We start from the raw sequence: 26,187 nt of genomic DNA, 5'->3' as shown, positions 1-26,187 counted from the left end.
TTTCCTGGAGTTGAAGGGATCATTTATTCAGGTATAAATACAATTAACATTTGGTAGTTACTGTATGTTATTCATCTTATTGTTGAATCCTAAATCACAGACCTGTGGAGTCATTGATTCCAAGCTGGGAAATATCTCAGAAGTTCATCTTCCCACCCAGGCATTTCTCCCTAAAAATGGCCATTTAGCCTCTTGAAGCTAAGACAATAAATTAAATACAAAAATATATATATATAAAATAAGTAAATAATGTTCACTAAAAATTTTTTCGGTAGGAAAGATAACTGTGATTGATTTGTGAAACATTAATGGAATACTAGATGAAAAATAAAGACAAGAGGAAATATTTCATTTTGGGAACAGCCATCACAGTAGAAAATGAGAACAATGTACTTCAACTCAAAACTGAAAGCATACCTGGGGCTATAACGTACAGTATGGTGACTATAGTTAATAATACTGTTTTGCGTATTTGCATGTAGATCTTGAAAGTTCTCGTGGAAAAAAAAATTCTGTATGTATGGTGATAGATGTTAACTGGACTTACTGTGGTAATCATTTTGTAATATATACAAATCTCAAATCATTATGTTGTACACCTGAAACTATACCACAATTAAAAAAAAAAAAATTCAACCCACCCCCCCCACCCCCCACCCAAAACCTGAAAGTAAATATGTCCACAGAAACAGTAAATTACTGAGACCGCTCCCATGTTGATCAGGGAATGCTGACAAGACAGGTGTAAAACAGAAGGCTGGACTAGGTGATCTCTCTGGCACCTAGTATGAACTGCTTCTTTATTTGAACTCAGTATATTTCAGATAATCAGTGGCTAGTTTACAGTTCAACGTTTCAGAACTTAAATCTGTGTAGCAGGGTTTACAAAGCACTGTCAAACATACAATAGGAATTTCAGATATTATTCTCACGTGCACTTTGGAGATAAGGAAACGGACAGAGTGTCAGTTTGCCCTGAGTTAGTGGCAGGGTAGCGTTTTCAATCCCTGTATATTGCTTCTAAATTCAATGTTCCTTATACCAACCCCCTCCCCACCTCAGTGTAAATCAGAAGATGGTGATAAAATCAAAATGCCAACGGAAATCTAAATTTCAATTCAATAACAATTAACATAAGGCCCAACAAGATGAATATTTATGTTTATACTTTTAAGCAAGAATATATTATTATTATCAGGACTTAGACTCCCAGCATACCTTTCTGCTCTTCAATTTTAGGTGGATTACTTTCCCTTAAGTCCTCTTCCAATCTTTCTTGTGCTAATTTTTTTGCTTCCTTTTTTTGGATCTTCCGCTTCAATTTTTTGTCTTCTTTCAGCCTTAACTTCTCTAGGCTGATAAGTATTTACAATTAGTCATAACTCACCTTTGTTATAAACTCAATTAACTATTTTCCTTTGCCTAGTGTAAGTTACAAGTTTCCTTTTTTAGTTAAAACTTGGCCTATATCTTCTGTTCAATATCAAAAACTTTTGAGACGTGGTCAGTTCAGTCAAAACTAGTGTACTTGTTTCATGAAAACAAGAACCTCAACGACTGAGTGACTTCTAATTAAGGATGGCATGTACAGATCATGTAGATGTTATTTCCATGTATTTGAGTTACTGCTTAGGGTAAACAAGAATAGTAAAAATGACTCTGCAAGGTAATACATGTAAATACTCATTTCCACAGTAAAATATTATTTTCACAACCCAATAATGGCCCACAACACCAGAATTTGGTCAATATGGTTACAACAAGTTCTCCTCAACAAATAATTCTGTTCATCTTTTCTTCTGCTCTTTCCTGGTCACCAATGATGAAAAAAATCACTTCTTAAAATGGAAGCAAGAAGCAGGACCAAAAAGAAAAGAAAACAGGATTGGAATTATTTGATCTGAACAAGAAGATATAGAAATGAATAATTTTGACAGTTCACTGAATATTTCAGGGTGAGAAATAGTCACTGGTTCAAAATGTTTGCTGAAGAGAGTAAAAGGAAAGATGCTTTTGGAATTAAAGTTTCAACAACTGAGAACTAAGTACATAATTTTTATCCAAATGCCAAATCTATTGAACATGTCATTTCATAGCTCAATTTCATAATTTTACTTATAAATTCAACCATTAAATAATGCTTTTTATTCAAGTTTTTAGCATTTAACCATTCTAGGCTAGTTCCCTTGAAAGTTATAAATACCCATAAAATTCACTTAAGAACCACTTATCTGGATATGTGTGCAGAGCCAATTTTAAAAACAGCATAATTTAGAAATCTGCATTTAACAGAATTATATTCTAATAGACATTATTAAGCTACTGATTATTAAAAATCTTACCTAGAACATTTCTGTTTCAGAATAGGTCTTGGAGGAACCTTTTCTTTAATGACTTTGTGTTCAAACTTTAAATAAAACAGACACATCCAAAATTTGTCTCATGCTCCCATGACATAAAGCACAAAACCACAAGTAACAAGCATTTCAGAAGCACACACAGTCAATGTCCAATTTGATAGGGAACAGTGATGATGTTCTGACCCAAACAAAAGCCCAGAAAACTTTAGCAAAACAATTTACTGAAAAGAGGAACAAGAGAGTAGACACAATTTAGGAAGCTTAAAAAAAAAATTAAGAGTAAGCAGAAGATCAAATAAACTACAGATGTCATTACAACAACCCACTCCTGCCAACTCCCATACAGTGAGGCCAAAGGTAATCCCTCAAGACACTCTCCTCCCTCCCTAAGATCCCCCACCTCGCCAACACCCAAACGTTTACTGGGAATTAACAAAATAAGGTTATTAAAAAGAGTAAAAACAGTAAAACTAAAATGTAAAAGACCTCCTCCTCCTTTTAGGAGATAAAAGAACATGAGAATCCTTCAATGCACAGAAGCATTCTCACATCCTATTACTTCCTATAATTTCTTATATTAAGTAACTGCTTCTTTCCTGGAAAACACAAGATCCAAATAGTACAACTTCCACAAATTTAAATCATATTTTAAAAGGTATCAGCATTTTGTTTATGAATTTAAGGAGACTTCCCCTTTATTAAATACTTACTTCACATTTAACTTGACCACCACTGCTGAAGATGATAATCTTTGAAATGATTCCTTCACAGTCAGGAGTAAGACAAATTCCTTGCAGAAAATCCTATTTGATTAGGAAAAAAAAAGTGCTCCATCTCAGCGTAAATCTATACATGTATTCCATTTTAACCATCAGGAACAGTCAAAATGTGATCTAAAACCTCCTTCAGGGACACGCCGTAAAGTGCCTGCTCGTTGCCATCTGACTTCCAGAGCCCCCAGCTGTAGGGGTGACCACGGGACTTGCTTTGTTTGAGTAAGGTGAGCTGACATGATGTACGCTACATCCATGCAAGAGCTTTAAGAAACACTGAATGGACTGGCCATTGCTCTTTTCCCTTGGCCATAAGAACGTGTTCCAGTCACTCCTTAGCCTCAATTCAGAAACAAAGAACACAGCCACACAGACTGGAGCTGCCACAGCCCAATCCTGGACAACGAATGCAAAACTTCAGGACAAGGGACGCAAGCAAGGAACGAGCCTTTCTTACTGTAAGTCACAAGATATTTGAGTTACTTCAATACATCCTAGTGAAAGCGAATTTACAGAGAGGGTACTTCAACCCATGGGAATGGTAAGACCACTAAGGGCGAGGGCACAGCCAGAGAAGCTCAATTAAGGTATAGGACAAAGACACAGCAGAAGTGACTCAATGGCAGCAGTTCTTTGGTCACATCATTACACCTCTAGTTAACTACATGGAAATGTGTAAAATGTGAGAATTTATTTCTACTAAACTTCAATAATTCCATTGCTAACATTCACCTAGCACAACCACCTTAGTTTTTTTCCTCAGTAAGGATAGGGGTTTACCTGAGGCTTAGCAGCATAGAAAAAGGTTTTCTTTTTTTAAGTCCATAGCTTATATGGATCAGAAACAAATTCTATCAATGCAAACAAGATAACTGAACTGGGACTGCTCTCAAAGTATATCTGGCTAATGGTAATTAACATCATTATCTTAATTAAGAGAAAACCCCAATTAGATGTGGCAGTACAAAATTTAAGTTGATTTTTTAGTACAAATTATCTCATCAAATTTTTTTAGAAAATATAAAATTTGAAGCCCCAATTCTACATCATAACATTAAAATCAGACATTTAAACTTTTTTTTAAATTTTTTGCGGTACGCGGGCCTCTCACTGTTGCGGCCTCTCCCGTCACGGAGCACAGGCTCTGGATGCGTAGGCTCAGCGGCCATGGCTCACGGGCCCAGCCGCTCGGCGGCATGTGGGATCTTCCGGACCAGGGCACGAACCCGTGTCCCCTGCATCTGCAGGCATACTCTTAACCACTGCGCCACCAGGGAAGCCCTAAACTTTTATTTTTGATCATAATATTTCCAGTGTAAAAGGGGTTCAACAATTTATTAAAAGCCTCTATGGTTACTGCCCTTTACACTTGTATAAAATAAAAACAAAAACTGGGCTTCCCTTCTAGCCCACACGCCTAGAGCCTGTGCTCCGCAACGAGAAAAGCCACTGCAGTGAGAAGCCCGCGCACCGCAACAAAGAGTAGCCTCCACTCGCCGCAACTAGAGAAGAGCCCGCGTGCAGCAACGAAGACCCGATGCAGCCAAAAATAAAATAAATAAAAAATAAATACGTTAAAAAACAAAAACTGATTTTCTAACTTTATCATTAAATTTTTAATTTAATACTTTCTAATTATGTCTCATGCACAGGGAGGAATTCATATCCTCTTAAGACTTTTCCTAAAGATTCTTAGGGGAAAAAAATCAACATACAATAATAAGCATACTGAAAAATCCAGACAATCTTGTTAGCCTTACCTTGTCAATTTTATCATTAAATGTTGTTGTTTTTAACTTCTTCCAACAGTTCATGTGGAATTCTATTTTACAGTACTGGCAACAGCTGATTCGTATAAAACCCTAGGGTTTAAAACAATTTTTAACTCACTTTTGAAAGATGTCTACACACACTCTCTCTCTCTCTCACTCACAACACATATTAAGATAGAGAGCTGTCTGCACTTACCTGGCAGACATAACTAAATGTCACATTTCCTCCTGGGGGAGTATAAGACTTCTGTACCCCAGACTGCCTAGTGCTGTAAACACTGAGCTTAACTGACATATTCATTTCCACAATTTACAGCTGCGTTATCCTTTACAATACCAAATATTTTATAAACTTTATTTCATCTGATCTACTAACCAGCGACAGTGAGCAGCTTCTATCTTCTTGAATAAGCTAAAGCCCAGGGTCTTACTCACTCAATTCATTGCCAGACTTGGTCTCAGACTTAGGTCTCTAAGAGTTAATTCAATGATCAGAATGGCCTTCAGATTCTTGGGCTCAAATTTTACAAGATATTGGAATTGCAACAAATCAGGGGTACTAACCTCCCTTTGTTCCCTGGGCTCCTAAAAATAGGCTAGAAAGGGGAAATGGAATCAGCTAACCTGCCTTCTCAGGTCACCATCCCTGCCCTCGGTGTTTATTTCAGTGGCTCTGGGCCTCCATGTGAGATGATGTAGACTTAAGTCCAGGGGATGGGGAGGACAAGAGGACATAAAACTGCTGGCAAGTCACAGCACTCAAGTGTCTCCAATTACAGAATTTGTTCTGAATCCATTTTAAGGCACAATTCAGCAAGTTAATGACCTAGTACACACTCATTAGTACCTTAAAGTCTGGATCAGTTATGTATATCTGGATTTTGGAATATCCACGGCACTTCTGATAGCAACAAATGGCATCCGGCACTGGAGGGAACCTGCATTCTTCAATAAATTTCTCTAACAGCATCTAAAACAAAAATAAACAAAAATGATACTACTACAACACTAATTCAACAATAAAATGTTTGTGATTTCAATAACCTCTTGCCATCAAAATATTTTCAGCACAGAAAGGACCAAATGCCTTTTAGCCAAGAACTACGTACAACTTTTAAAGTTTTTCCTTCTAGAGAGAGGCTGATACAGAGACATGCCAAGAGACAAAGATGGGGAAAAAAGGGCTAAGCAACAAATTTTCAAAATTTCAGACTCTGAATCAAAATCTTATCCTGTGTTATAATCATCAGACCTCATTTTACACTACATACCTTTTAGAAATCTCCTTCAAGCATTCACAGGGAGTCAAATGAGGTAGAATAACCCTTAGGGCTCTACTGTTCTCCTCCTTCCCAATGTCATTTCACCTAGGACCCCACCACTACCATCCATCTACCCCCCTGAACCCCTGCCACCTGTGCCTGTTCATCACCTGGAGAATTACACCACTGCCACTGAAGTCCCCAAGACTCATGCCACGCTTCCAGTGCTGGCTGTCTGTTATCAGTAGTTCCTGTGCCTCCATTCCAATCCAGTATAAAGAGAGGAAAATCCAACAATCCCTACGTTTAGTTGTATTTTTTATACCAGCTTTGTTGAGATATAATTCATATACCACACAATTTACACATTTAAAGTGTATAGTTCAGTGGGTTTTTTAGTATATTCAGAGTTGTATAACCATCACGATAACCTAAAATTAGAACATTTCACCACGCAACAAGAAACCCCATACCCATTAGCAATCCCTCCCCAACCATCCTCAATTCCCTAGCCCACTAAACTACTATCTGTCTTCACATATAGATTTTCCTATTCTGGAGATTTCAGATAAACAGAATCATACAGTATGTGGCCTTTTGTGTCTGGTTTCTGTCACTGATATTCAATTATACGGATATACCACATTTTATTTAACCATTCATCAGTTGACGTTGAGCTGTTTCCACTTTTTGACTATTGTGAATAATACTGCTATGAACATTCATGTACAAGTTTTTGCGAGAACATGTTTTCCTATCTCTGTACATACCTAGGAGTGAAACTGCTAGGTCATATGGTAACTCTATCTTTAACCTATGAGGAACTGCCAGACTGTTTTCCAAAGCAGCTTCATCATTTTACACTTTACAGCAATGTATGGATGTTCTGATTTCTCCAGATCCTTGCTAACACTTGTTATTGTCTGCCTTCTTGATTACAGCCACCCTAGTGAGTATGAAGTAGTATCTCATTTTAATTTGCATTTCTCTGATGGCTAACTGTTGAACACATTTTACATGCTTATTGTCTATTTATACAACTTGCTAGCAGAAACACCTATCCAGATCTTCTGGCTACTTCTAATTAGAGTGTCTTTTTATTACTGAGTTGTAAGAGTTGATTCCTGTGCTTTTAAAAGTTTCAGCCAAAAGCAAGTTCTGAGTAAATACCAGGGTTCATCACAAGTAAAGGCCTATCCTAGTCAATTCACACACTTCAGTCTTTCTAGAACTGGCAAAGAATCCTACACTTCTGGATATGAGACTAAATTTATATTTTCAGAGTCTTCAAGTACCATTAATAACCATGATGAAAAAACAATGCTATACCTTTCTCTAAGTACAACCAGTACACCATGCTGCTTAACAGTGCACATTCTGGTCAGGATGCCTGGATTCAAGTCCCAGCTCCACCATTTCCTAGCTGTTTAACCTTGAGCTCAACACTTAACCTCTCTAAATGTAATCTTCCTCATCTGTAAAATGGGAATAATCATAGTGCTCATCACATAGGGTTGCTGTAAGGGTTAAAGGTAATGATAAATGGAAGGTGTATGACTGGCACACAGGAAACATTCAATAAACGTTGGTGATTCTCACCAGTCTTTCAAGGGGAAACGCACATGGAGGAGCGGAGGACAGAGTACTCCTACCTGTCTTCTGCTACCTGAGTCAGAGCGCAGAAGCACAGATGAGCTTTTATGGTTAGTAAGATGCTCTCTAGAGAAACAAACGGTTACCTTTATTTTCCCTGGCTGAGTCTCTTCAATAACCACATTACTTGTGGGCCAAGTTAACACTCCAGGAAGACGACAGATCAAGGTTCTTGCTTTCTCGAAATGATTAAGAGCTTCTAGAAATCTAAAGTCATAATTATGAAGAAGGTATTAAAGATGTGACATGAATTTTCATTCCCCACAACAAGGCACAGAGATTTCAAGCTTACTAGGTAAGAGTACCTTTGACAAATCGCTACACAGAAATATTCAATGTAACCCACATGTTCTTTAAAAAACCAAGACATTATCACTGTTTGCTACAAAGATAATATAAATTAAACACTAATCTACCTGGAGACTGGCTTTATTATGGTAGATGCATACTAGTCCTTTTAAAGTTGTAATTTTTTTTAAAGTTTTCAACAAGTAAAACAGAAAACTGAATAAATTATGGTTGTTCCATCTTTATTTCATTTACTAATCTAATTAAAGTAGATTCTTGTAGAGCAACAGCAAAGCTCCACTTCAACTAATTAATCATAAATAGGGAAATTTTTTTCACTTGACTCATTTAGAACATCTATAGTAAAACCGATTTGCTGAAAAATTTTTAAAGAAATCGTATATTCTGGACATCTTCAACTATAAAGCAGTGAATTATTTTAACAGAACAAATGTGTATGTAAACTATTTTAACTATAAATATGAAATCTTTCAGTACCAATTTATGGTTTAAATATTAATCTCAATAGAGTCCCACAGTCCGTTCAACAAAAGAATCCTAGAATACTGGATCATAAGGTTATCCCAGTCTTTATTCTTCTCTTCAGACTAGAGAATAGAGGGTTCTCTGCTTTCTCCAATCTTGAAATGATTTCCCAATTGAAGAAGTCATTTTTGCCTTTGGGTACAGAAAACTTCACCTGCAGAAAAGCTAGACCAGCATCCACCATAAGACAGTTATAAACAGCAGGACTTTCAACCAGACACTGCACATTGCAACAGCAAAAACCAGCTTACTGGACACTGAACCACAAACCATATTATTGTGAAATTAAAGGTTAAATGGGTTTCCACAACATTGTAAATCAACTATACTTGAATAAAATAAATTAAAAAAAATTTAAATGCCTTTCAAAACGGCAAACACGTCTTCATTTACTACAACCTCCACGATGCTACACATTTATGTTACATTCCCAGATCTTGTGAATATCCACATGCGGCCACTGCATTAAACAGGTATGTCCCAAACAACTTATGCGAAGTTGGAATTAATTTCATTTATTACCATAGAGGTGACTGCTAAATCCTCACTACCCCTGATTCTTAAAAGAGTTGAACTGGTCAGACAGTAGCTTCAGGAAGTAAAAGAACTTTCTTTAATCTTTAAAAATCTTTAAAGAAGGTTCTAGGCACCCCCTAAGATTGGGTTCCCAAGAATACCAGTGGTCTGATAAAACTTCCTCTAAACAGTTAGATGAAAATTTAAGGATAATTAAAAGTTATGAATGATATTCAATCAGTCAACAATTATTTCTTTATAAAAGTAATCTAACATACCTACCACTATATTGGCTGTACTTCAACTATAGGTTCAGAGGAGAGATTTTTGTTTCTAACTCATGATGTCCTTGAACATATATATATTTTGTATTAGCGACTTCCCTGGTGGCGCAGTAGTTAAGAACCCGCCTGCCAATGCAGGGGACACAGGTTTGAGCCCTGGTCCCGGAGGATCCCACATGCCGCGGAGCAACTAAGCCCACGCACCACAACTACTGAGCCTGCGCTCTGAAAAGCCCGCACAGCACAATGAAGAGTAGCACCTGCTCCCCACAACTAGAGAAAGCCCACACGCAGCAATGAAGACCCAACACAGCTAATAAATAACAATTAAAAAAAAAATCCTCATACAAGTTTTTTGGGGGAAATGGGTATTTAACCAAAATATTATATAATCACACTTGTAAAGCATTAATTTATACCAATTCAGTCGCCACTTATAAATGACATATACTAAAAGATAAAACATAAAATCCTTTGTGTCAAATTACTCTTTATTTTTTTAATTTATTTTTAATTTATTTATTTTTGGCTGCTTGGGTCAACGTTGCTGCACATGGGCTTTCTCTAGTTGCGGCGAGTGGGGGCTACTCTTCGTTGCAGCACATGGGCTTCTCATTGCGGCGGCTTCTCTTGTTGCAGAGCATGGGCTCTAGGTGCACAGGCTTCAGTAGTTGTTGCACACGGGCTTAGGTGCTCCGCGGCATGTGGGATCTTCCTGGACCAGGGATCTCCTGCATTGGCAGGCCGATTCTTAACCACTGTGCCACCAGGTAAGTCCAAGTTACTCTATTATTGATTTTCCTATTACAGTCAACATTAGAAAGCACTGGGAACTGAAGTGATTGACCTTACTTTAATAATTAATATCCAAATGCCAGTCCTTAAAGTAAACACAATTGTCACAGTGTGCCACAGAGAAGATACCAAAATAACTCCAGAAAAAGGATCATCATCACATTAGATTTGAAATGAGTAACCAGCCTAGAGCATAAAGTAGTGTGGCTTCTACTAACCTGTTTTTTTTCAAATACACTTTTCCAATTCCACAGTAAGCCAAGCAATCAAGTCCCTCATTGGGGTAGTGTTCAATCATCCTCTTAAACTGGTTTTCAGCTTCAGATAATTCCTTCAATAGCAATGAGAACAGTGATCACTTACACAAAAAGAGAAATACTGGAACCGATTTTACCTGAAAGTTGATTCCTTTTGTGTAACATTAAAAACAACCGTATATCCTAAAAGTTCTATGGCAAAATTATACATTCTGTACTTCATTTTCTTAACAATTACAACAGTGAGAGGCCCGCGTACCGTAAAAAAAAAAATTAAAAAAAAAAGAACAAGAAAGGGGCTTCCCTGGCGGTCAGTGGTTAAGAATCCACCTGCCAATGCAGGGGACACGGGTTCAAACCCTGGTCCGGGAAGATCCCACATGCCACAGAGCAACTAAGCCCGTACACCACAACTACTGAGCCTGTGCTCTAGAGACAGCGAGCCACAACTACTGAGCCCACATGCCACAACTACTGAAGCCCGTGCACCTAGAGCCCGTGCTCCGCAACAAGAGAAGCCACGACAATAAGAATCCCGTGCACTGCAACGAAGAGTAGCCCCTGCTCGCCACAACTAGAGAAAGCCCGCGCACGGCAATGAAGACCCAATACAGCCAAAAATAAAAACAAATAAAATTTTAAAAAAGACCAACAGCATGTCACAAGGAAAATGAAACTCAGGCTCTGTGGACCACTCAGTGAGCGGAACATAAAACAACCTGATCCTTATTAGGGAGCAATTAGGGTTAAGCCTCATCTAGCCTAGGAAGCTTGGGGCCCAAGTTGGTAGAAAGGATATATTATTCCTGAAGTAATTCTAGAGCCATTTCAACCTTTATCAAAAACTCGAAGCCATGGAAAGCAAAGTATAATGCTGAGCAGTGCAGGTAAGTAAGCTTTCCAGGACAGCACTGAAGGACCATGAGTAATGGAAACCATGTGTGCTGACACCCATACACTGATTGCATGTGGTATGGGAAGCCTGAACTCTAGACGATAAAACACCCAGGTACTTACTATCCAGAACATTAGCATTCTTTTTATGATTTAAAAAATAAAAAGGCATGACACAAAGTTGTACTCTCCTTTTTTAACCTTCCAAGTCCCATTCCTTTCTTCTATCACTAAATGCAACCATTATATTAAATTTGATGTAGGGCTAGTCCATGTTTTTTTTTTACTTTTGCAAGATTCACAGATAGCCATAAACAATATATACTATTGTCCTGTAAGTTTTCCAATTTGCACATAAGTGGTATCACGATGTTACTACATTCTCCAACTTGCCTTTTTACCTCAACACGTTTCCAAAATTTATCATGATACCAGGTCCTTTACTTTTTATACAAATAAAAGGTAGATTCCCACTGGTGGTCTGGCATAACTTTTCTCTAACGGAAACACAAACTAAATTTTCTTTTCAAAAAAAATAAATTAAATTTAGTTACTTCAGAAAAAATTACCAAGAAAGTACACAGGCAGTGCTCATTAAACTACTGTGATAATCATTTAATGATATACGTAAGTCAAATCATTATGCTGTACACCTTAAACTTATACTGTCCATTGTATCTCAATAAAACTGGAAAAGCAAAAAAAAAGTACCCAGAAGGAAATAAGCCAAAGTGGAAAAACTATTTTAACATACCTTCTAAAATTAATGACATATTTTAATTGTTTATTATCTCTGTTACAAATATTACCTCAGGTTGTCCTATTCCAAGGAGTGAAATGGCAAGTCCATAGACTACTAAGACGTAGTTAATCATGGCCAGGTTCAGTTGCTGTCAATAAAAATGCTCCAGTTAAACATCTGAACATAATTCTGCCCAATTTGCATCATACTAACTTGTTAGCCGCAACAGTAAGAGTAAAAAAATATCTTACTAATCACTGTGGGACAGAGACCAAACAGAATTAGAAAATACATTTTGCAAAGATATGCAGTTATCTTGCTATCAAGTATCTAAAACACAGAATCACTGTCTCAGAGTTCCTTGAAGGCATGGTTCATAACAGATAGAATAACTGATGTCATATTCTTTTGCATATTAATGGAATGAGTAACAGACTAAGGTATTTGCTCTCTTAACAACCTTGCATATTTACCCAGCTAATTCTTTGTGGATGAAAAGATGTGACTAAAGTGAGTCCAAATTCTTGACTTAGTGCTCTAATAAGATAAAAAGCCAAGAGTTCTAATGAACACCAGCTATAGTGCAAGGAGAGAGTCTAAACCTGGCTTCTATACCGACTGCAACCATAAAGGCTGAATCAGAGAATTATCTGCTTCTCACAACCGGGAGTAAATTCAGCTGATCTCAGCAAGACAATACATTAGTACAATGAAGTCAAAGTGTTGGTTCCCTTCTACATTCATCTGAAACACATTAGCATTGGTAAACAAGTTACCAGGAGGCAATCTCACCTTTATTTTTTGAGGATCTAAACCATTGAGCAACTCTGTGAAGGCCTGGGCAGCACTGCGGCAGCGCTGCTCCAACAAAGCCGTGTAACCATCCTGGATTAAGCTTCTCAGCATTTTCATTATATTAGCAAAATCCTGCAAAAAAGAAATTCTTTTTCAGTAAACCAGAGCTACACATGCTTAGTCTAAAACTTAAGATGCCAACGTTCATCATTGGGCAGTTATACTTTATAACTGATCATAAAATATGTAAATACCCAAAGCTACCCTGTATGGATTATACTCCTTTCTCAGCACAGCACCATTAAAGTGGAAATTAAAAGGTACTGCTTCCCCATCTTAATCCCAACACTTCTAGTGCTGCCCATGACAAAGAAGGGGGGTTCACTTTACACTACATGGTGCTAAACTGTACTCACTTTTCCAGGCTAACCAGACAGTATTTGGACGTTTTAACAGCTCAAACGGAGAACATCAGCCATCATTTAAATAAGTAAATTGTTTGGCTGAGACTTGAACAATTAGACAAATAAGAGCAAGCAATGAATTTCCTGGTCACTACCAGATTTTAACAACTGCCCTCATGCCCTGGAACAAACCTAAATTCTCAGCAAGAAAGGGTTATTTCAATCTGTAGCTCTACTCCTGCCTAACATGTACTTGAATATAACTAGATAATATTATCGGGAGAGATATTACTAGGTTAAATGCAAAGAGAAGAGAATAAGGAAAACAGCTGCTATAATGTACCCTGAAATAAAGCGAGAAAAAAACTTTATAATTTGAGTATACATGAGCACATACATTATAATTTGCATTCAGATTTCAGTTACATGGCAACAGCTATAGGCCACAAAAGTTCCATAAAGACTGGAGAGGCAAGCCTGGAGGCTAAGCTAGATCTCCCCACACCTTGCCATACATGTGTACACCGTTCAAGGGAGCAGAAAATGCAAATATTTGCGTGACATTCCTCACTGTTCCTAATGATAAGGATCCGAAAGGAGACCCCACTGCACAAAACACAGAGGGAAAAGCAGTCTGGTCACACATAAACAAAAGCTGCCTAGTGCTTTTTGTCCAATGAATCAAAGTTTAGGAGAACATTCCCCCCAGAAAACACATGGAAAAGAGCAGCTCTCAAGTAAACTTGGTATTTGCCATACAGTATTTAAAAAGTTCAACGATCGCCATATTAATGTTAAGATAAGAATTTTAACAGTTATAGAAGACGATGTGCTATCCCCACACACACTAGTTTATCATTTATTATTCAGCCTTGGATGTACTGATTCCATTCTAATCTCTTTCATTCTAGAAAACAAATCCATTTGCCTCATGTTTCCATTGGAAATTATTTCTCTCAAAACAGTACAAATAAATGGTCTGTACTGAAAGCTGCATGAGAGCGGGCTGAATGGCAATGCCAGTCTTCAGCGTATGCAGGGGCCTAAAGAAAAGTGTGTTAAATGAACAAATCAAGGCTCAAAAATAACCATCATTTTTATTTAAATACTCCTGTCTTTACAGGCTGTCGTTACAATTTAAGTCCATCACAGTTTTTAGAATCAGTAAAATCAATATAAAATGACAATTTTAAAATCACCAACTGTCAGAAATACTAAAAATGCTTTTATGCAACTAATTAGAAAGCTGTTGAAACCGATTAGGAAACCGATTAAAAATGCTTAACATGCTTCATTCCAATAGTCCTTAATAAGCTATGTGTCATATATACCTAACATAGTTAACGGAAGTTTAAAATGACCCAGATATTAAAATGAGTGTTGTGTTTCATGATAATATACATTTGGGGGGGGGTAAAATTTAAATCCAACATTTTATTTTAGAAGAAACAGAACTGTATTTACATAAAGCACTGAAGTGTCACAGCAGACTCACATGAATCACACTGAACCAAAAGAAACAATCCTTCACTGATAATACATAGTCTACAGGTATTCAATGACTGGAAGAGTGATCAGCCATGGTTCTATAAATTGTGGATTCTGTACAGGTTTCTATTTCTTCTTGAGTTAGTTTTTATAAGCTGGATTGTTCTAGGAATTTGTTCATTTCATCTACATACATTTTCAAATTTCCTGGTATAATGTTGGTCATAATAGTATTTTGATATAGTATTTGTAATACTGAAGGGTCTGTAGTAATGTATCCTTTTTCATTCTTTTTTTTAAATTATTTATTTATTTATTTGGCGGCGCTGGGTCTTAGTTGCGGCATGTGGGATCTAGTTCCCTGACCAGGGACTGAACCCGGGCCTCCTGCATTGGGAGCCCAGAGCCTTAGCGACTGGCCCACCAGGGAAGTCTCCTTTTTCATTCTTGAAATTGTTTTATTGTGTCTTCTTTTCTTCCTTTCTTAATCAGTTTCCATACTGATATGTAAATTTTATTTATATTGTTAAAGAATCAACTTTTAGCTTTGTGGATTCTTCTTTACAAGTTGTTCCATTTTCATTATTTTCTTCTTTTTTTGGAATTTTATTACATTTTTTTATATAGCAGGTTCTAATTAGTTATCCATTTTATACATATTAGCGTATATATGTCAATCCCAATCTCCCAATTCATCACACCACCCCCCTCCCTGCCACTTTCTCCGCTTGGTGTACATACGTTTGTTCTCTACATCTGTGTCTCAATTTCTGCCCTGCAAACTGGTTCATCTGTATCATTTTTCTAGGTTCCACAAATATGCATTAATATACGATATTTGTTTTTCTCTTTCTGACTTACTTCACTCTGTATGACAATCTCTAGATCCATCCACGTCTCTACAAATGACCCGACTTCCTTCCTTTTCATGGCTGAGTAATATTGCATTGTATATATGTACAACCTCTTCTTTATCCACCCAACTGACAACAGGCATTTAGGTTGCTTCCATGTCTTGGCTATTGTAAATAGTGCTGCAATGAACATTGGGGTGCATGTGTCTTTTGGAATTATGGTTTTCTCAGGGTATGTATATGCCCAGTAGCAGGGTGGCTGGGTCATATGGTAATTCTATTTTTAGTTTTTTAAGGAACCTCCATACCGTTTCTCCATAGTGGCTGTACAAATTTACATTCCCACCAATGGTGCAAGAGGGTTCCCTTTTCTCCACACGCTCTCCAGCATTTGCTGTTTGTAGATTTTCTGATGATGCCCATTCTAACTGGTGTGAGGTGATACCTCATTGTAGTTTTGACTTGCATTTCTCTAAAAATTAGTGATGTTGAGCAGCTTTTCATGTGCTTCTCGGCCATCTATATACGTCTTCTCTGGAGAAATGTCGATTCAGGTCTTCTGCTCATTTTTGGATTGGGTTGTTTGTTTTTTTAAAATGGAGCTGCATGAGCCATTTATATATTTTGGAGATTACTCCTTTGTCTGCTGATTCGTTTGTAAATGTTTTCTCCCATTCTGAGGGTTGTCTTTTCGTCTTGTTTGTACTTTGCTTTGCTGTGCAAAAACTTTTAAGTTTCATTAAGTCCAATTTGTTTATTTTTGTTTTTCTTTCCAATACTCTAGGAGGTGGATCAAAAAAGATCTTGCTGTGATTTATGTCATAGAGGGTTCTTCCTATGTTTTCCTCTAAGAGTTTTATAGTATCCGGTCTTACATGTAGGTCTCTAACCCATTTTGAGTTTATTTTTGTGTATGGTGTTAGGGAGTGTTCTAATTTCATTCTTTTACAGGTAGCTGGCCAGTTCTCCCAGCACCACTTATTGAAGAGACTGTCTTTTCTGCACTGTATATCCTTGCCTCTTTTGTCATACATTAGTTAACCATAGGTGCATGGGTTTATCTCTGGGCTTTCTATCGTGTTCCACTGATCTACATTTCTGTTTCTGTGCCAGTACGATATTGTCTTGATTACTGTAGCTTTGTCGTTTGGTCTAAAGTCAGGGAGACTGGTTCCTCCAGCTCTGATTTTTTCGCTCAAGACTGCTTTGGCTATTCGGGGCCTTTTGTTTCTCCATACAAATTTTAAGATTTTTTGTTCTAGTTCTGTAGAAAATACCATTGGTAATTTGATAGGGATTGCATTAAATCTGCAGATTGCTTTGGGTAGTGTAGTCATTTTCACAATACTGATTCTTCCAGTCCAAGAACATGGTATATCTCTCCATCTGTTTGTATCATATTTATTTCATCAGCGTCTTATAGTTTTCTGCATACAGGTCTTCTGTCTCCCCAGGTAGGTTTATTCCTAGGTATTTTATTCTTTTTGTTGCACTGGTAAATGGGAGTCTTTCCTTAATTTCTCTTTCAGATTGTTCATCATTAGTGTATAGGAATGCAAGAGATTTCTGTGCATTAATTTTGTATCCTGCAATTTTACCAAATTCATTGATTAGCTCTAGTAGTTTTCCGGTGGCATCTTTAGGATTCTCTATTTATAGTATCATGCCATCTGCAAACAGTGAGCTTAACTTCTTATTTTCCAATTTGTATTACTTTTATTTTTTTTCTTCTCTGATTGCCGTGGCTAGGACTTCCAAAACTATGTTGAATAATCATGGCGAGAGTGGACATCCTTGTCTTGCTCCTATCTTAGAGGAAATGCTTTCAGTTTTTCACCATTGAGAATGGTGTTTGCTGTGGGTTTCTCATATATGGCCTTTACTGTGTTGAGGTAGGTTCTCTCTATGCCCATCATATGGTTTTTCTTCTTCAGTTTGTTAATATGGTGTATCACATTGATTGATTTGCATATATTGAAAAATCCTTGCATCCCTGGGATAAATCCTACTTGATCATCGTGTATGATTCTTTTAATGTGTTGTTGGATTCTGTTTGCTAGTATTTTGTTGAGGATTTTTGCATCTATATTCATCAGTGCTATTGGTCTGTAATTTTCTTTTTTTGTAGTATCTTTGTCTGGTTTTCATATCAGGGAGATGGTGGCCTCATAGAGTAAGTATGGGAGTGTTCCTTCCTCTGCAATTTTTTGGAAGAGTTTGAGAAGGGTGAGTGTTAGCTGTTCTCTAAGTGTTTGATAGAATTCACCTGTGAAGCCATCTGGTTCTGGACTTTTGTTTGTTGAAAGATTTTTAATCACAGTTTCAATTTCATTACTTGTGATTGGTCTGTCCATATTTTCTATTTCTTCCTGGTTCAGTGTTGGAAGGTGATGCCTTTCTAAATATTGGTCCATTTCTTCCAGGTTGTCCGTTTTATTGGCATGAAGTTGCTTGTAGTAGTCTCTTAGGATGCTGTGCATTTCTGCGGTGTCTGCTGTAACTTCTCCTTTTTCATTTCTAATTTTAATGATTTGAGTCCTCTCCCTCTTTTTCTTGATGAGTCTGGCTAACGGTTTATGAATTTTGTTTATCTTCTCAAAGAACCATCTTTTATTTTTATTGATCTTTGCTACTGTTTTCTTTGTTTCCATTTGATTTATTTCTGCTCTGATCTTTTTTTTTAACATCTTTATTGGAGTATAATTGCTTTACAATGGTGTGTTAGTTTCTGCTTTCTAACAAAGTGTATCAGTTATACATATACATATGTTCCCATAGCTCTTCCCTCTTGCATCTCCCTCCCTCCCACCCTCCCTATCCCACCCCTCTAGGTGGTCAAAAACCACCAAGCTGATCTCCCTGTGCTATGGGCTGCTTCCCACTAGCTATCTATTTTACGTTTGGTAGTGTATATATGTTCACGCCACTCTCTCACTTTGTCACAGCTTACCCTTCCCCCTCCCCGTATCCTCAAGTCCATTCTCTAGTAGGTCTGTGTCTTTATTCCCGTCTTACCCCTAGGTTCTTCATGACTTTTTTTTTTTTCTTAGATTCCATATATATGTGTTAGCATATGGTATTTGTTTTTCTCTTTCTGACTTATTCACTCTGTATGACAGACTCTAGGTCCATCCACCTCATTAAAAGTAACTCAACTTCCTTTCTTTTTATGGCTGAGTAAGATCCGATTGTATATATGTGCCACATTTTCTTTATCCATTCATCAGTTAATGGACATTTTGGCTGCTTCCATGTCCTGGCTATTATAAATAGAGCTGCAATGAACATTGGGGTGCATATGCCTTTTTGAATTATGGTTTTCTCAGGGTATATGCCCAGTAGTGGGATTGCTGGGTCATATGGTAATTATATTTTTAGTTTTTTAAGGAACCTCCATACTGTTCTCCATAGTGGCTGTATCATTTTGCATTCCCACCAACAGTGCGAGAGTGTTCCCTTTTCTCCACACCCTCTCCCGCATTTACTGTTTCTAGAATTTTTGATGATGGCTATTCTGACGGGTATGAGATGATACCTCATTGCAGTTTTGATTTGCATTTCTCTAATGATTAATCATGTTGAGCATTCTTTCATGTGTTTGCTGGCAATCTGTATATCTTCTTTGGAGAAATGTCTATTTAGCTCTTCTGCCCATTTTTGGATTGGGTTGTTTGATTTTTGTTATTGAGCTGCATGAGTTGGTGGTAAATTTTGGAGATTAATCCTTTGTCAGTTACTTCATTTGCAAATATTTTCTCCCATTATGAGGCTTGCCTTTTGGTCTTGTTTATGGTTTCCTTTGCTGTGCAAAAGCTTTTAACTTTCATTAGGTCCCATTTGTTTATTTTTGTTTTTATTTCCATGTCTCTTGGAGCTGTGTCAGAAAGGATCTTGCTGTGATTTATGTCATAGAGTGTTCTATGTTTTCCTCTAAGAGTTTGATAGTGTATGGCCTTACATTTTAGGTCTTTAATCCATTTTGAGTTTATTTTTGTGTATGGTGTTAGGGAGTGTTCTAATTTCATACTTTTAAATGTACCTGTCCAGTTTTCCCAGCACCACTTATTGAAGACGCTGTCTTTTCTATATTCTTGCCTCCTTTATCAAAGATAAGGTGACCATATGTGCGTGGGTTTATCTCTGGGCTTTCTATCCTGTTCCATTGATCTATATTTCTGTTTTTGTGCCAGTACCATATTGTCTTGATTACTGTAGCTTTGTAGTATAGTCTGAAGTCAGGGAGCCTGATTCCTCTAGCTCCATTATTCATTCTCAAGATTGCTTTGGCTATTCAGGGTCTTTTGTGTTTCCATACAAATTGTGAAATTTTTTGTTCTAGTTCTGTGAAAAATGCCAGTGGTAGTTTGATAGGGATTGCGTTGAATCTGTAGATTGCTTTGGGTAGTAGAGTCACTTTCACAATGCTGATTCTTCCAATCCAAGAACATGGTGTATCTCTCCATCTATTTGTATCATCTTTAATTTCTTTCATCAGTGTCTTATAATTTTCTGCATACAGGTCGTTTGTCTCCTTAGGTAGGTTTATTCCTAGATATTTTATTCTTTTTGTTGCAATGGTAAATGGGAGTGTTTTCTTAATTTCACTTTCAGATTTTCCATTATTAGTGTATAGGAATGCCAGAGTTTTCTGTGCATTAATTTTGTATCCTGCTACTTTACCAAATTCATTGATTAGCTCTAGTAGTTTTCTGGTACCATCTTTAGGATTCTCTATGTATAGTATCATGTCATCTGCAAACAGTGACAGCTTTACTTCTTTTCCGATTTAGATTCCTTTTATCTCTTTTTCTTCTCTGATTGCTGTGGCTAAAACTTCCTAAACTATGTTGAATAATAGTGGTGAAAGTGGGCAACCTTGTCTTGTTCCTGATCTTAGTGGAAACGGTTTCAGTTTTTCACCATTGAGGACTATGTTTATGTTGGCTATGGGTTTGTCATATGTGGCCTTTATTATGTTGAGGAAAGTTCCCTCTATGCCTACTTTCTGTAGGGTTTTTATCATAAATGGGTGTTGAATTTTGTCAAAAGCTTTCTCTGCATCTATTGAGATGATCATATGGTTTTGCTCCTTCAATTTGTTAATATGGTGTATCACCTTGATTGATTTGCATATATTGAAGAATCCTTGCATTCCTGGAATAAACCCAACTTGATCATGGTGTATGATCCTTTTAATGTGCTGTTGGATTCTGTTTGCTAGTATTTTGTTGAGGACTTTTGCATCTATGTTCATATGTGATATTGGCCTGTAGTTTTCTTTCTTTGTGACATCTTTGTCTGGTTTTGGTATCAGGGTGATGGTGGCCTTGTAGAATGAGTTTGGGAGTGTTCCTCCTGCTATATTTTAGAAGAGTTTGAGAAGGATAGGTGTTGGCTCTTCTCTAAATGTTTGATAGAATTAGCCTGTGAAGCCATCTGGTCCTGGGCTTTTGTTTGTCGGAAGATTTTAAATCACAGTCTCAATTTCAGTGCTTGTGATTGGTCTGTTCATATTTTCTATTTCTTCCTGGTTCAGTCTTGGCAAGCTGTGCATTTCTAAGAATTTGTCCATTTCTTCCAGGTTGTCCATTTTATTGGTATAGAGTTGCTTGTAGTAATCTCTCATAATCCTTTGTATTTCTGCAGGGTCAGTTGTTACTTCTCCTTTTTCATTTCTAATTCTATTGATTTGAGTCTTCTCCCTTTTTTTCTTGATGAGTCTGGCTAATGGTTTATCAATTTTGTTTATCTTCTCAAAGAACCAGCTTTTAGTTTTACTGATCATTGCTATTGTTTCCTTCATCTCTTTTTCATTTATTTCTGATCTGATCTTTATGATTTCAATCCTTCTGCTAACTTTGGGGTTTTTTTGTTCTTCTTTTTCTAATTGCTTTAGGTGCAAGGTTAGGTTGTTTATTTGAGATGTTTCCTGTTTCTTAAGGTAGGATTGGTATTGCTATAAACTTGCCTCTTAGAACTGCTTTTGCTGCATCCCATAGGTTTTGGATCATCGTGTTTTCATTGTCATTTATCTCTAAGTATTTTTTGATTTCCTCTTTGATTTCTTCAGTGATCTCTTGGTTATTTAGTAACGTAGTGTTTAGCCTCCATGTGTTTGTGTTTTTTACATTTATTTTCCCTGTAACTGATTTCTAATCTCATAGTGTTGCGGTCAGAAAAGATGCTTGATATGATTTCAGTTTTCTTAAATTTAATGAGGCTTGATTTGTGACCCAAGATCTATCCTGGAGAATGTTCCATGCGCACTTGAGAAGAAAGTGTAATCTGCTGTTTTTGGATGGAATGTGCTATAAATATCAATTAAGTCTCTCTGGTCTATTGTGTAATTTAAAGCTTGTGTTTCCTTATTAATATTCTGTTTGGATGATCTGTCCATTGGTGTAAATGAGGTGTTAAAGTCCCCCACTATTATTGTGTTACAGTCGATTTCCTCTTTTATAGCTGTCGGCAGTTGGCCTCATGTATTGAGGTGTACCTATGTTGGGTGTATATATATTTATAATTGTTATATCTTCTTCTTGGATTGATCCTTTGACCATTATGTAGGGTCCTTCCTTGTCTCTTGTAACATTCTTTATTTTGAAGTCTATTTTATCTGATATGAGTATTGCTACTCCAGCTTTCTTTTGATTTCCATATGCATGGAATATCTTTTTCCATCCCCTCACTTTCAGTCTGTATGTGTCCCTAGGTCTTAAGTGGGTCTCCTGTAGACAGCATATATATGGGTCTTCTTTTTGTATCCATTCAGCAAGCCTGTGTCTTTTGGTTGGAGCATTTAATCCATTCACGTTTAAGGTAATTCTCGATATGTATGTTCCTATTACCACTTTCTTAATTGTTTGGGGTTTGTTTTTGTAGGTCCTTTTCTTCTCTTGTGTTTCCCACTTAGAGAAGTTCCTTTAGCATTTGTTGTAGAGCTGGTGTGGTGGTATTGAATTCTCTCAGCTTTTGCTTGTCTGGAAAGCTTTTGATTTCTCCATCGAATCAGAATGAGATCCTTGCCGGGTAGAGTAATCTTGGTTGTACGTTCTTCCCTTTCATCACTTTATATGTGTCATGCCACTCCCTTGTGGCTTGTAGAATTTCTGCTGAGAAATCAGCTGTTAACCTTATGGGAGTTCCCTTGTATGATATTTGTCATTTTCCTCTTGCTGCTTTCAATAATTTTTCTTTGTCTTTAATTTTTGCCAGTTTGATTACTATGTGTCTCGGTGTGTTTCTCCTTGGCTTTAACCTGTACGGGACTCTCTGCACTTCCTGGACTTAGGTGGCTATTTCCTTTCCCGTGTTAGGGAAGTTTTCAACTATAATCTCTTCAAATATTTTCTTGGGTCCTTTCTCTCTCTCTTCTTCTTCTGGAACCCCTATAAGGCAAATGTTGTTGCGCTTAATGTTGTCCCAGAGGTCTCTTAGGATGTCTTCATTTCTTCTCATTCTTTTTCTTTATTCTGTTCCGCAGCAGTGAATTACACCATTCTGTCTTCCAGGTCACTTATCTGTTCTTCTGTCTCAGTTATTCTGCTATTGATTCCTTCTAGTGTAGTTTTCATTTCAGTTATTGTATTGTTCATCTCTGTTTGTTTGTTCTTTAATTCTTCTTCTAAGTCTTTGTTAAACATTTCTTGCATCTTCTCGATCTTTGCCTCCATTCTTTTTCCGAGATCCTGGATCATCTTCACTATCATTCTGAATTCTTTTTCTGGAAGGTTGCCTGTCTCCACTTCATTTAGTTATTTTTCTGGGGTTTTATCTTGTTCCTTCATCTGGTGCATAGCCCTCTGCCTTCTCATCTTGTCTGTCTTTCTGTGAATGTGGTTTTTCTTCCACAGGCTGCAGGATTGTAGTTCTTGCTTCTACTGTCTGCCCTCTCGTGGATGAGGCTATCTAAGAGGCCTGTGCAAGTTTCCTGATGGGAGGGACTGATGGTGGGTAGAGCTGAGTGTTGCTCTGGTGGGCAGAGCTCAGTAAAACTTTAATCCCCTTGTCTGCTGATGGGGGGGCTGGGTTTCCTCCCTGTTGGTTGTTTGGCCTGAGGTGACACAACACTGGAGCCTACCCAGGCTCTTTGGTGGGGCTAACGGAGGACTCTGGGAGGGCTCACGCCAAGGAGTACTTCCCAGAACTTCTGCTGCCAGTGTCCTTGTCCCCACGGTGAGCCACAGCCACCCCTCGCCTCTGCAGGAGACCCTCCAACACCAGCTGGTAGGTCTGGTTCAGTCTCCTATGGGTTCACTGCTCCTTCCCCTGTGTCCCGATGCGCACACTACTTTGTGTGTGCCCTCCAAGAGTGGATCTGTTTCCCCCAGTCCTGTCAAAGTCCTGTAATCAAATCCCACTAGCCTTCAAAGTCTGATTCTCTAGGAATTCCTCCTCCCGTCGCCGGACCCCCAGGTGGGGAAGCTTGATGTGGGGCTCCAGGTGGTGGACTTCTGTGGTATTAGTGTTCTCCAGTCTGTGAGTCACCCACCCAGCAGTTATGGGATTTGATTTTATTGTGATGGCACCCTTCCTACCATCTCACTGTCGCTTCTCCTTTGTCTTTGGATGTGGGATATCATTTTTGGTGAGTTCCAGTGTCTTCCCATCAATGATTGTTCAGCAGTTAGTTGTGATTCCGGTGTTCTCGCAAGAGGGAGTGAGAGCACATCCTTCTACTCCACTACCTTGAACCAATCTCCTTCACTATTTTCTACTTTGTAATTTCCTTCTACTTTCTTTGGGTTTTTTGCCCTGCTCTTGGAATGAATGCATCACTAATCTAGAAGTCTTTATTCCTTTAATACATACATTTAGCTTGATAAATTTCCTTCAAAGTAGTATCAACGTTGTACCCCTTGCATTTTTTTATTGAGAGGGAAGTACAGAGATTTCCATATACCCCTTTGTGCCTTACATGAATAGCTTCCCCCATCATCAAAATCACTCCTCAGAATGGTATATTGGGTTGGCAAAAAAGTTCCTTCGGGGGGCTTCCCTAGTGGCGCAGTGGTTGAGTCTGCCTGCCGAGGCAGGGGACACGGGTTTGTGCCCTGGTCTGGGAAGATCCCGCATGCTGTGGAGCGGCTGGGCCTGTGAGCCATGGCTGCTGAGCCTGTGCATCCAGAGCCTGTGCTCCGCAGCGGGAGACACCACAACAGTGAGAGGCCCGTGTACCACAAAAAAAAAAAAAAAGGTCCTTCGGTTTTTAAGTAAAAATAAGAGTCATTTTCACCACGAATTTTATTGAACAACACATTCACCATTTTGTTCCACTACCTTCTGCCATTTTTCAGGCAACTTCATAATTCCATCTTCCCAAAACTTTTTATCTTTTTGAGCAAAGAACTGTTCCAGGTACCTTTTACAGTCTTCCAGGGATTTGAAATTTTTTCCATTAAGAGAATTTTGTAAAGACCAAAGTAAATGGAAATCCAAAAGTGCAATATCTGGTGTATACGGCAGATGAATCAAAACTTCCCAGACAAGCTAACAGTTTTTGCCTGGTCATCAAAGAAACATGCGGTCTTGCGTTATCTTGATGGAAGATTATGCATTTCCTGTTGACTAATTCTGGACACTTTTCATCGAGTGCTGCTTTCAGTTGGTCTAACTGGGAGCAGTACTTGTTGGAATTAATCGCTTGGTTTTCCAGAAGGAGCTCATAATAGAGGACTACCTTCCAATTCCACCATATGCACATCACCACCTTCTTGGGAGGAAGACCAGCCTTTGGTGTGGTTGGTGGTGGTTCATTTCGCTTGCCCCACGATCTCTTCCATTCCACGTTACTGTATAGTATCCACTTTTCATTGCCAATCACAATTTGTTTTAAAAACAGAATGTTTTCATTACGTTTTAGTAGAAAATCATATGCAGAAATATGGTCAAGAAGCTGTTTTTTGCTTAACTTATGTGGAACCCAGACATCAAAGAGATGAAAATAACCAAGCCGGTGCAAATGATTTTCAACGCTTGATCTGGATATTTTCAGTATGTCGACTATCTCCCATGTGGTATAACGTTGACTGTTCTCAATTAATGTCTCAATTTTTTTTTTTTTTTTTTTTTTTTTGCGGTACGCAGGCCTCTCACTGTTGTGGCCTCTCCCGTTGCGGAGCACAGGCTCTGGACGCGCAGGCTCAGCGGCCACGGCTCACGGGCCCAGCCGCTCCACGGCATGTGGGATCCTCCCGGACTGGGGCACGAACCCGTGTCCCCTGCATCGGCAGGCGGACTCTCAACCACTGCGCCACCAGGGAAGCCCAATGTCTCAATTTGATGGCTATCAACTTCAACTGGTCTACCCGACCATGGAGCATCATCCAATGAGAAACCTCCAGCATGAAACTTCGCAAACCACTTTTGACATGTTCAATCAGTCACAGCACCTTTGCCATACACTACACAAATCTTTTTTGTGTTTCAGTTGCGTTTTTACCTTTCTTCAAATAATAAAGCGTAATATGCTGAAAATATTGTTTTCTTCCATCTTCAATATTAA

At 38.0% G+C, this 26,187-nt stretch overlaps 1 protein-coding gene across 12 annotated transcripts in view; it reads right to left on the bottom strand.

The window, feature by feature from the left end:
• TTC3 (tetratricopeptide repeat domain 3) overlaps positions 1 to 26,187 on the bottom strand; it is a 140,628-nt gene that overhangs the window by 62,771 nt on the left and 51,670 nt on the right. For all 12 annotated transcript variants that reach the window (XM_032629851.1, XM_032629854.1, XM_032629860.1 and 9 more), the window contains 9 exons: positions 12,935 to 13,069; positions 12,210 to 12,290; positions 10,468 to 10,580; positions 7,907 to 8,027; positions 5,753 to 5,875; positions 4,894 to 4,995; positions 3,071 to 3,163; positions 2,343 to 2,407; positions 1,219 to 1,355 (listed from right to left, as the gene is read on the bottom strand). In XM_032629851.1, coding sequence (XP_032485742.1) covers positions 1,219 to 1,355; positions 2,343 to 2,407; positions 3,071 to 3,163; positions 4,894 to 4,995; positions 5,753 to 5,875; positions 7,907 to 8,027; positions 10,468 to 10,580; positions 12,210 to 12,290; positions 12,935 to 13,069 — 970 coding nt within the window. The remainder of the gene's footprint in view (positions 1 to 1,218; positions 1,356 to 2,342; positions 2,408 to 3,070; positions 3,164 to 4,893; positions 4,996 to 5,752; positions 5,876 to 7,906; positions 8,028 to 10,467; positions 10,581 to 12,209; positions 12,291 to 12,934; positions 13,070 to 26,187) is intronic.

The sequence above is a fragment of the Phocoena sinus genome, chromosome 4 (genome assembly GCF_008692025.1).
Source record: "Phocoena sinus isolate mPhoSin1 chromosome 4, mPhoSin1.pri, whole genome shotgun sequence".
In the NCBI taxonomy this organism is placed as follows: Eukaryota; Metazoa; Chordata; class Mammalia; order Artiodactyla; family Phocoenidae; genus Phocoena; species Phocoena sinus.
This window is presented reverse-complemented; position numbering and strand designations above follow the sequence as displayed.